Below are 11,890 nucleotides of genomic sequence, written 5' to 3'. Positions count from 1 at the left end.
TAACCAGCAACACATTTTCAGCAAAGTGCAAAATGTGACCTACTTTTGGGAAATAAGGCAGGGCAGGTGACTGAGGTGTCAGTGGGGGAGCACTTTGGGGCCAGCGACCATAATTCTATTAGTTTTAAAATAGCTCCCTTTGTAACTGGATCCTGGACTTCCTAACTGGGAGACCTCAGTCAGTTTGGATTGGAAACATCATCTCCAACAACATCACACTGAGCATGAGCCTCCACCGCGCCCCCTACCCAGGGCTGTGTTCAGTCGACTGCTGTTCACCCTGCTGACACACGACTGTGCAGTGATGCACAGGTTGAATCATGTCTCATCAGCAGGAACAACAAGGCAGGAGGTGCAGCGGCTAATGTACTGGTGCAGAGCCAACAACCTGTCTCTGAACGTGGACAATGTGGAAAAGATGAAGGAGATAGGTGTTGACTTCAGAAGAGCACAGAGTGACCACTCTCCACTGGACATCGATGGCTCCCCCATGGTGATCATGAAGGGCTCCAAATTCTTGGCATACACCTGGTGGAGAAACTCACGTTGGCCCTCAACACCAGCTCCATAGCCAAGAAAGCCCAGCACGCCTCCACTTTCTGCACAGGTTGAGGAAAGCCCATCTCCCCCCCCCCCACCCCCGTCCTCATCACATTCTACAGAGGGTTTATTAAGGGTACCCTGAGATGCTGCATCACTGCATGGTTCGGGAATTACATCATCTCGGATCATAAAACCCTACAACAGGTTGTCAGGACAGCTGAGAAGATCATTGGGGTCGCTCTTCCCCCCATTACAGACATTTACTCCACACGCTGCATCCAAAAGGCTAACACCCCTCACTCAAATTCTTCTCCTCCTGCCATTTGGCAGAAGATACCAGAGCATTCGGTTTCTCACATGCCAGATTGTGTAACAGTTTCTTCCCCCAAGCCATTAGGCTCCTTAATACAGTATGATCGGACTCTCTCCCATCTGAAATTCAGTTGTATGTGATAGAAATGACAAATAAAGCTACACTACTCAACTCTTTACTCGAATGATGGAAAAAGATAGTCTGGATCGAGAAGTTAAAGTTCTACATTGGAGGAAAGCCAATTTTGACTGTCTTAGGCAAGAACTTTCAAAAGAGATTGCGGCAGATGTTTGCAGGTAAAGGGATGGTTGGAAAATGGGAAGCCTTCAAAAATGAGATAACAAGAGTCCAGTGACAATATGATTCTATTCGGGTGAAAGGCAAGACTGATGGTGTAGGGAATGCTGGGTGACTGGAGTAATTGAAGTTTTGATTAAGAAAAAGAAGGAAGCATATGTCAGATTTGGACAGCAGAGATCAAGTGAATTCTTAGAGTATAAGGACGGTAGGAGTATAATTAAGAGGGAAATCAGGAGGGCAAAAAGAGGACATAAGATAGCTTTGGCAAATCGGGTTAAGGAGAATCCAAAGGGATTTTATAAATATATTAAGAACAAAAGGGTAATTAGGAAGACAATAGGGCCCCTTAAAGATCAGCAAGGCACCCTATGTATGGACTCGCAGGCACTGGGGGAGACACTAAACAAATATTCTGCATCAGTGTTTACTGTGGAGAAGGACACAGAAGAAATAGAATGTGGGAAAATAGATGGTGACATCTTGAAAATGTCCATATTACAGAGGAGGAGGTGCCGCATGTCTTAAGATGCATTAAAGAGGGTAAATCCCCAGGACCTGATCAGGTGTACCTGAGAACTCTGCGGGAAGCCAGAGAAGTGATTGCTGGGCCCCTTGCTGAGATACTTGTATCATCAATAGTCACAGGTGAGGTGCCAGAAGACTGGAGGTTGGCAAACGTGGTGCCACTGTTTAAGAAAGGTGGTAAGGAAAAGCCAGGGAACCATAGACCAGTGAGCCATTGGTGGTGGGCAAGTTGTTGGAGGGAATTTTGAGGGACAGGATTTACATGCATTTAGAAAGGCAAGGACTGATTAGGGTTAGTCAACATGGCTTTGTGCGTGGGAAATCATGTCTCATGAACTTGATTGGTTTTCTGAGGGCAGAGCTGTAGATGTGCTCTATGGACTTCAGTCAAGGTTCAGCAAGGTTCCTCTTGGGAGACTGGTGAGCAAGATTAGATCTCATGGAATACAAGGAGAACTAGCCATTTGGGTACAGAACTGGCTTGAAGATAGAAGACAGAGGGTGGTGGAGGAGGGTTGCTTTTCAGCATGGGGATCTGTGGTGTGCCACAGGGATTGGTGCTGGGTCCACCACTTTTTGTCATTTATATAAACGATTTGAATGTGAACATAGGAGGTACAGTTAGTAAGTTTTCAGATGACATCAAAATTGGAAATGTCATGGACAGTAAAGAAGGTTATCTCAGAGTACAATGGGATCTTGATCAGATGGGCCAAAGGACCGAGGAGTGGCAGATGGAGTTGAATTTAGATAAATGCAAGGTGCTGCATTTTGGAACGGCAAATCAGAGCAGGACTTATACACTAAATGGTAAGGTCCTGGGGAGTGTTGCTGAAAAAAGAGACCTTGGACTGCAGGTTCATAGTTCCTTGAAAGTGGAGTCATAGGTAGATAGGATAGTGAAGAAGGCATTTGATATGATCTCCTTTATTGGACCGAGCATTGAATATCGGTGTTGAGAGGTTATGTTTTTAGATTACTTACAGTGTGGAAACAGGCCCTTCGGCCCAACAAGTCCACATCGACCCGCCGAAGCGCAACCCACTCATACCCCTACATTACCCCTTACCTAACACTACGGGCAATTTAGCATGGCCAATTCACCTGACTCGCACATCTTTGGACTGTGGGAGGAAACCGGAGCACCCGGAGGAAACCCACGCAGACACAGGGAGAACGTGCAAAATCCACACAGTCAGTTGCCTGAGTCGGGAATTGAACCCGGGTCTCAGGCGCTGTGGGGCAGCAGTGCTAACCACCGTGCGGCCCACAAGATATTAGTTAGGCCAGTTTTGGAATATTGTGTGCAATTCTGGTCTCCCTCCTATTGGAAGGATGTTGTGAAACTTGAAAGGGTTCAGAAAAGATTTACAAGGATGTTGCCAGGGTTGGAGGAATTGAATACGCTGAGGTTGTTTTCCCTGGAGTGTCGGGGTCTGAGGATGACCTGATGGAGGTTTATAAAATGATGAGGGGCATGGAGAGGATAAATAGAAAAGATCATTTCCCTGGCGTGGTGGAGTCCAGACTAAAGGAATAAAGGTTTAGGGTTCGAGGGGAAAGATATAAAAGAAACCTAAGGGTGAGGGTGGGTGTGTCTATAGAATGAGCTGCCTGAGGAAATGGTGGAGGCTGATACAATTACAACGTTTAAAAGGCATCTGAATGGGTATATAAATAGGGAGGTTTAGAGGGATACAGGCCAAGTGATGGCAAATGGGACTAGATTGGGTTGAGATATCTGGTCGGCAAGGATGGGTTGGACTGAAGGGTCTGTTTCCATGCTGTACATCTCTATGATTCTATGACTCTAAATGGTGAGAAGCTGGGATCTAGGAAGATCCAATGAAAGTTTTGTGTGGGAGGGAGATGATAGTGGGCTTTCCGTACATAAATAATTATAATGTCATGAACAGATATAGAGGTTGATCAAAAAGGCAAATGGAATGTTGGCTTAGATATCCAGGAGTTCAGAATGTGAGAGTTAGCAGTCATGCTTCGGTTTTACAAAACCCTGGTTAGATCACACCTGAAGTACCGTGGGCAGATCTGCGTGTAACACTTTTTCTGACAGTTTTATTGACTGACAAGAATTAGATCTGGACTCTAAGGATTAAATTTTGAAGATCAATTACACAAACTAATGCATTCCATGGAATTTAGCAAGTTTAAGGAGTAATTTTCAAAAGATATGCAGGGAAACCGAAAGTTTGGAAAGCAAGAATCTATTTCTACTGATTAGAAATCTCCGATTAGGGGTCAGTGTCCAAAAAGTGGAAACAATCATTTCAGAAATGTAATTAGGAAGCTCTGGCACTCACAAAACAAGGCAGAAAATTGATGCTGGATCAAAGTTAATTTTAAACAAGAGATCAACAGATTTTTATTAAATGAAGATTAGAAGGGACCTATAAATAAAATTAGATCGAAAATAAGATAGTTAAAAAAGTTAAATATTCAGTGACTGAAATGACATGACCAAAATAGATATAGAATTAAAATTGTACTGTAACAAACTAAAGGCAACATTATCCAAACACTAAATTCCACATTTAGCTTTTAAAATGACTGAAAATTGCTTGCTACAGTTATTATTTACACTTTACCTTAAGTGACACTTCACTCTCCAAGAATTAGTGCCAAATTAACTCTTCACTTCTAATAGCTAGTTTCATTTTCTTTCTTTCCCAGTTGGGAATCCCACACTGATGTTCACTTTGAGGGTTATACTGAAGAAACCTTCCTTTCAGTCCATGATGGCAAACTGACAACCTCTTTAAATCCTTTCAAACTATATCTTTTCAATCAGAACACAATCTGCCACTCACATTTTGAATGTTGTCCGACAGAGTTAACATTTTCTCTGTTGCAGGACTGGCTGCCTCTAACTCTTACTCATTGCCTGTCAGATTGTTACAGACTGTCGAGTGTCTGAGGTTCAGACACTACAGAAAAAAATTGCAACCTGATACCACAATAGCTTTCTATTGACATTTTCTCTTTCCAAAGCCCACCTCTCTGGCAATAAGAATCCCGGTAGAAATGCTAATTGGTTATCTTCTAGATCCCAACTCCAATCTATCTTAGAACTTAACAGACAGCTTAAGTATAACTGTTTCTCAAGCCTGATGTACCTTGTATCTCTCTGAAACACAGCGAGTAAAAGTTGACCCTAATCAGTATTGTTACACTTGACATTGTTCATGGATCTGAATGTCTTGCACCTTCCTCCCAGTCAGTCATTCTGGGCCTGCCATGCCCCATAGCAACCAAGTCATCAATTTTTGTTGGGGACAATTTGGAGCAGGCTACACGATTCTGTCACTACCCAGTTTTTCCTCAAATTAAAGTAATAATCCCCAAGCAAATCCTCAGATTTATTCTCATGTGTAACTACTTGATAAGCATTTACTTTTAATTATATACAATCCAGTTACCTTTGTCAGCCACAGGTAACTGACCTTTCTTGAGTTTTGATGGGATATAAGTCATGTTATAGTTCTTTAAAGACTGTCCATTACCTATGTACAATCATGCCATTTTTCAATCTAGCTCAGCCAATTTGTGCTTTCATAGTTACTCTTATTCAAATTTAACACCCTTATTTCCAATTGAACTACCTCACTTTGAAACTTAGCATAAAATTCAATCACATTGTGATGCCAAAGACAATCAACGAATCAAAGACACTTGAGTTCATTTCAAACTTTTATAATGGAGATAGCCAAAAAAGGTGTAATGTAATTAATGTACGTGATCCATTTATTGAAAATAAAAATGATAGAAGCTTTACTGAGCTTTTGTCTCATTCCTTAATTCCTGGGTGTAGATGATAAAAGTATAACAATGATGAGACAGAGTACAGAAAAGATATAGACAGCTAAGTGACGTGACGTAAAGAAAACAATTTCCCCGTCAATGTCAGAAAAATGAAGGGACTTATCATTGACTTTAGGAAGCAAAGTAGATGACATATCCCTCCCTGGATTAACGGTGCTGAGGTGGAGGTCATCAAGAGCTTCAAATTCCTAGGAGTAAGTAATCAACAATTTAACCTGGTCCAGTCACGTTGATGCTACAGTCAAGAAAGCACACCAACAACCCCAATTCCTCAGGCTAAGAAAATTCATCATGTCCACAATGATTCTTACCAAGTTTTATAGATGCATCATAGAAAGCATTCTACATAGATGTATATCACAGCTTGATATAGCTAGCTGAGGTATACAGCACTTTAAATACAGTGTGTATCATCCTGAATCCCAGAAGCTCTAGAAAGGTCGTATCAGACCTCAAAGTCCATGTTTAGAGCACACTGTCAGGATTACCCAAATGATTGGGATAAAGCTATCCCATTTGTATTGTTTGTCATGAGAGATGGCCCAAATTAATCTATTCAGTTCACTCCCTTTGAGTTAATATTCGGTCATGAAATGAGAGACCCTTTGAAATTAATTAAAGAAAAATTGACAAGACCAAAGTTGGGGATCTCACCTTAGATTATGTATTGCAGGTGAGGGGGAGACTAAATCGAGTAAGTGAGTTAGCTAAATAGCACCTAAAGAGGACACAGTGAAGAATGAAACAGGTGGCAGATAAAGGCTGTGAGACTTTGAAGTTTTTCTGAAGGGACGAGGTGTTAGTACTGTAACCAGTGATAGGAGATCCCTCCAAAGCCAGGTTTAGTGGTCCCTATCAAATTAAGAAAAAGTTGAGTCAGATGAACTTTTTAGTAAAGATGTCAGATAGAAAAAGAAGGTATCGGGTATGTCATGTGAACATGTTGAAACCATGTTACACTAGAGAGAAAAATCTGGAGAAATAGGTGTTAGTTACTGTCCTGCAGAGTGAGAAATCAAATCCAGATGATGTGGGTTTTGATGTGCCTCAAAATAGATTTAAAAATAAAGAAGTACTTGAGGAGTAGGATAGGTTAGTAAGCTATCTGTCTCATGAGCATAGAATGCAGTTGAAAGATTTGTTACTGCAGTATAAGGACATATATAAGGATCAGATGGGGAGGACTAATGCTATTGTACATGAGTAGATGCAGGGAATACTGCTCCAATAAAATAACACCCCTATCAGCTTAATCCTTTCAAAGCTATTCACGTCCAGATGGAGGTGGAGGCCATGCTTGACAAGGATATCATTGAACCAAGGGCGAGTGGAGTTCGTCTTAGATCCTAAACTGGACAGGACTCAGTGATTCTGCATGGATTATCGGAAGGTCAACACCATTACAAAAATTGGACTCTTATCCATTTCCTAGATTGGAGGTCTGTATCGAGAAAGTCGGAGAAGCCAGTTACACCACCAAGTTGGACTTAATGCGTGGTTACTGGCAGGTACCTTTATCAGAGACGGCTAAGCATTTGTAACCCCAAATCGGCTATATCAATTTAAAGTGATGCCCTTTAGAATGAAGAACGCACCAACCACATTCCAAAGACTCATGAACAGAGTTGTGGCTGCATTAACAAACTGTGTAGTCTCTTTGGACAATGTAGTGATCTTTAGTAAGTTCTGGAAAGATCACATGGTACAGTTGGCAGAGGTCTTGGAACGACTATGAGAAGAAAAACTGGTGATAAACTTAAATAAAACAGAATTTGCGAAAGCAGAGATGACGTTCTTGGGACATAACATCGGTCATTGAAGGTTGACCCCATGGAGGGCAAAGACGAAGGCCATTGAGGAATTTCCACGCCAACCTCGAAGAAAGAGGTGCTTTAATTCTTAGGACACAGCGGACTCTATTGGAAGTTTGTTCCAAACTTCAACAGTGTAGTGGTACTGTTAACCAATTTGCTGAAGAAGAATACAATGTTTCGGTGGACAGAACCATGCCAAGAGCCATTCGACCATTTGAAAGCCACATTAACAACCAAACCAGTTTTAGCTACACCAAACTTTTCAAAACCTTTTAAAGTTGCCATCGATGCTAGTGACATAAGAGCTGGAGCTGTACTCCTCCAGGAAGATGAGGATGGGATCCAACTTCCAGTTGGTTACTTTTTGAAGAAGATCAACATCCACCAGAGGATAACTCCACAATCGAAAAAGAACAATTGAGTTTGGTACTGGCCATACAACATTTCAATGTGAATGTCATGAACAATGTGTCGGAGGTGGTTGTGTACATGGATCACAATCCGTTTATTCTTAGAATACTTTAAAGACAAGAATATGAGACTATTACATTGGAGTCTTATATTACAGACATTTAATTTAAAAATCGTATATGTTGCAGGTTGTCAGAATGTGATCGCAGAAGCGCTATCGCAGATTTAACTGGTGAAGTTTTGATGAGATTTGTCTTTATTTAATGTTATATACATATACACAGTTATATGGGAAGTTGTTAAAGTGAACATAGATTAAAGTTATCTGATTGTTAGGGTAATGTGTTTAAAGAATAGGAAAAAAAATGAAGCCATCTTTTCATTATGATGGTTCATTTTTTTCTTAAGGAGGAGGAGTTATGAAGATGTGTATGTACTGTAGTTTTAATAGAGTTAAAAACTAGCAGAACTACCTGACAGCTCCAAGTGTTCTGAATAAGGTAACAATGTAACACTTGGTCGATAGCTTGATTAGTTAGATTGCCTAGAAATAACCAAACAGATTTGAATTAGGCCGATCAGTTTAAATTATACCCCGAAAAATATCAATCTCCAATCAAGTTTGAATTTAGCGTATTGACAATCTTAAAAGCCAGTGACACAATCTGATGCTTTGGCAGGGTAAAAGACCAAGGAAAATTGAACAGCTGGGAGGAGAACTGCCAAGCCAATTATTTCTGCAGACTGTCCAGAGAATAGCTCTCTTAAAGTACCTTTATCAATCAACAACCTGTGAAGCAGAAGTCCCTATGAAGAAGAAAAGAAGATTCGACATCTGGCTAGTTTTGAAATATGAATTTTTTCAATAAATCGTAATTGGGTATTTTTTTATTGGACTGGTATTATAGAAGGGGAAGATAAAAGAAAGATTAGAGGAAGGAGTTGTAAATAGTTGTTCATTAATTATTCTCTGTTATGCTTTAAGAAATAAAGTTGTTACTTTTACTTTAGATATTTCTTGGCCTCTCAAATTTTCACAAATTACTGCACGGGATAAATCTTTTCTGTATAGTGGTTTAAATTAAGCAGGAGGTTTACCTGTGTCATAACAAGACAGCCTCCAATGCCAGTAACCTGCTTATGGTATTCCAGATGTGCTTTGACTCATGCATTAAATAGTTTTACCTACACATTTCTATTTTTATACTCCAATTCCCTTTGAAACAAAGATCAATGCTCATTTGTCTTCCCAATTACCCACTGAACTTAGATGCCAGCTATTTGTGTTTCATGCATTGAGACCCCCAAATCCCTTTAAGCTGCAGCTTTCTGCAGCATTTCCCTATTTAAATAATATTCAGCTCCTCTATTCTTCCTGCCAAAGTGCACATTTTCCCACATTTCATTACAATCTGCCAAGTTTCTGTCCAATCTCTTAACCTGTGTGTATCCTTCTGTGGACTCCTTGGTCCTTCCTGATTATTTGTACAAACTGTAAATTTGGTGTTTGCACATTCAATTCCATCACCCAAGTCATTAATAGATCTTGCAAATAATTTTTGTCCCGATACTGATCCCTGTGGCACTCCACTGGTTACAGACCGTCATCCTGAAGATGTCCTCTTCATCTGAACACTATTAAGTGGCCAATCTTTTACCCATGTTAACATATTACCCCAACACAATCAGTTCATGTTATGTAATCATATGTGTGATATCTTGGAAGGAATTATCAATTCTGCAGGCTGTGTGTGATTGCACAATAAAAGTAAAAGTAAAAGTAAAGTTTCAGTAAAAATCACTCACTGCCCTCAGGTTGATTTTCATTTATGACACTGCCCACGGGTTGGTTATCTTGGACAACTGGTTTGCAATGCTGAGTGATGCCAACAGCATGAGTTCAATTCATACACAAACTGAGGAAACAATGAATGAATCCCATCCTCAACTTCTCCCCTTGCCTGAGGTCCGGTGACCCTTCAGGTTAAACCATCATCATTGGTCTCTATCTCTTGAGAGAGCAGACCTTCAATGTGTAATTGCACTATAAGTATAAATGGAAAACTAACCTGTGGTTGATCATAAACATTATAAAGAAATAAAAACGTGGGCAGAGTGACGATACTCTAACTGGTATAAAGTAATATCAACCTCTGACATTATGTACCTGTGAATCAAAGAATCTGTAAAATGTGAAAGCAGGCAATTCGACCCATCGAGTCCACATTGACCCTCCAAAGAGGATCCCATCCAGACTCACCCCTCTACTCTATCCCTGTAGCCCTGTAATTAGCATGGCTAACCGACCTAGCCTCCACATCACTGAGCAATACAAAACAATTTAGCATGGCAAATCCACCTAATTTGTACGCTTGGACTGTGGGAGGAAACTGGATCACCCGAAGGCAACCCACACAGACACAGGGAGATAATGTAAACTTCACACAGTCCCTGAGGCTGGAATTAAGCTTGGATCCTGGCGATGTGATGTAGCAGTGCTAACCACTGAGCCATCGTGCTGCCCCACTAAGTGCATTACATGTTACAAAGGAATGTAATCCTGTATGCAGTGTATGACTTGCATGTGTTATAAAGGAATAACAACCTGTGGACAGTGAGATTTTTCTATGTAAACAGGAGAGACTGTCACAGACCAGTGTGGGCGGGGAGGGGGCGGGATAGACCGACGTCATAAGAAGGCGGGGATGTGAGGGGCGTGTCCAGTGCGCGCTCTGACGTCACAATGGGGTGGACCCTCCCTTCCGCGGGGCGGGCGGGAGGAAGGAAGGAGGAGGAGGGGCTGGTCACGTGAGTGGTGTCTACGCGCAACAGTGGAGAGCGAAGATGGCGGACGGCGAGAGCGAGCAGGCCCTCGAGCCTTTCACCGAGCGGCTGAGGAGAGCCCAAGCCGAGCTGAGGAGGTGCGGCCTGTCCGAAGAGTCCTCGGCGCAGTACTGCCAGCATTTCTGCGAGGTGAGCGGACAGTTCTGCAGCGGTATCGAAGCGAGTGGCCGGATGGTGGGGTGGTGTGGTTTGGCCGTGGGGAGGGGGTGGGGGTGGTGAAGGCGGAGGGTTGTTTTCTTGGGAGACTCGGAGTCGGGGACGGACGTAGGTGGACGGGAAGGGATGTACTCTAGTGGGGTTTTCACTCTCGCACTGGGCCCGAAAATGTGGGAGGGCTAACAGAATAACCATCTTCTCTTCGCCACCCCCACCCCTGTTACTTCGCCTGGCTTCTTCTCACACTACAATCATTGCGGTTCAAAAGTTAACCGTTAAACTAGCCCTTGTTTTTTTTATGTTCAGTTCACGCACACTGGTCTCGAATAGTTAATCGTGATTCTCCCACCCCCCCTGCTTCTGAAGTGTTGCCTCAGCACCGAACAATAGCCTGAAAGAACAACCTTTCCACAACTCAACAGGGGCAAATGATTTACAAATAATCCATTTTTTCTAATGAATAGATTGCGCTCTTTTCGTGCAAAATGGCAATCTCCGATCATAAAACCTGGTTGTGAATTCTAGCATTTTATAAAATAATTCTGATCTCAGTAAATTTAGTGCTGCAGTGACTGATTAGATATGTTACCATTTCTTCGAATGCTTTCTATTTAGGACGGCATTTGCCAATTCGATGAAGCGTCTTAAATGCCTCAAATCTGTTGAAGTTTTGCAAATTTTGTTTTGCACAATTTAACTTTTTAGGAAGTTAGTCTCTTGTGAAGTCAAAAAATATACTGAATCCTGAGCCTCCATGTAAAAGCGATGAGGCTGTATTGGTTTGTTGATATCGTGTTAGTGTATTGGTGTTTAATTTTATTGGTCGTGTTTGTATCTCAGTTCACGCATGTGTGGGGCTCGTTTATTAGGTAGCGTTGAATACAGCAAAATAAATGTTCCGTTCCAAATCTGCAAGGATCATACAAATTGGTCATATCATTTTTCAGTAAAATCATTAAAGTCAGCTTTAAATATTTTGCTTAATGTCTTTTTTAATTGTCTCATCTTAGTTATGCATTTAACTTTCACTGCCTTTTTATTGTCTCATGTATATTTTAGTTTCTTCAGTGGTTTGTCATGTTTGAGTTGCCTGAAGTTGTAAGATAAGGATGGATGTAACATTGAGTATTGTTCAACTAAAATC

The 11,890-nt window shown here is 41.4% G+C and overlaps 1 protein-coding gene across 1 annotated transcript in view; it reads left to right on the top strand.

Moving 5' to 3' along the window:
- Positions 1 to 10,569: 10,569 nt before the first annotated feature.
- rlf (RLF zinc finger) overlaps positions 10,570 to 11,890 on the top strand; it is a 57,591-nt gene continuing 56,270 nt past the window's right edge. Inside the window, exon 1 of the mRNA XM_060847305.1 lies at positions 10,570 to 10,719. Coding sequence (XP_060703288.1) covers positions 10,591 to 10,719 — 129 coding nt within the window. The 5' untranslated portion in view covers positions 10,570 to 10,590. The remainder of the gene's footprint in view (positions 10,720 to 11,890) is intronic.

The sequence above is a fragment of the Hemiscyllium ocellatum genome, chromosome 30 (genome assembly GCF_020745735.1).
Source record: "Hemiscyllium ocellatum isolate sHemOce1 chromosome 30, sHemOce1.pat.X.cur, whole genome shotgun sequence".
NCBI lineage: Eukaryota > Metazoa > Chordata > Chondrichthyes > Orectolobiformes > Hemiscylliidae > Hemiscyllium > Hemiscyllium ocellatum.
Note: the sequence above shows the minus strand (reverse complement) of the source record. Positions and strands in the feature narration are given on the sequence as shown.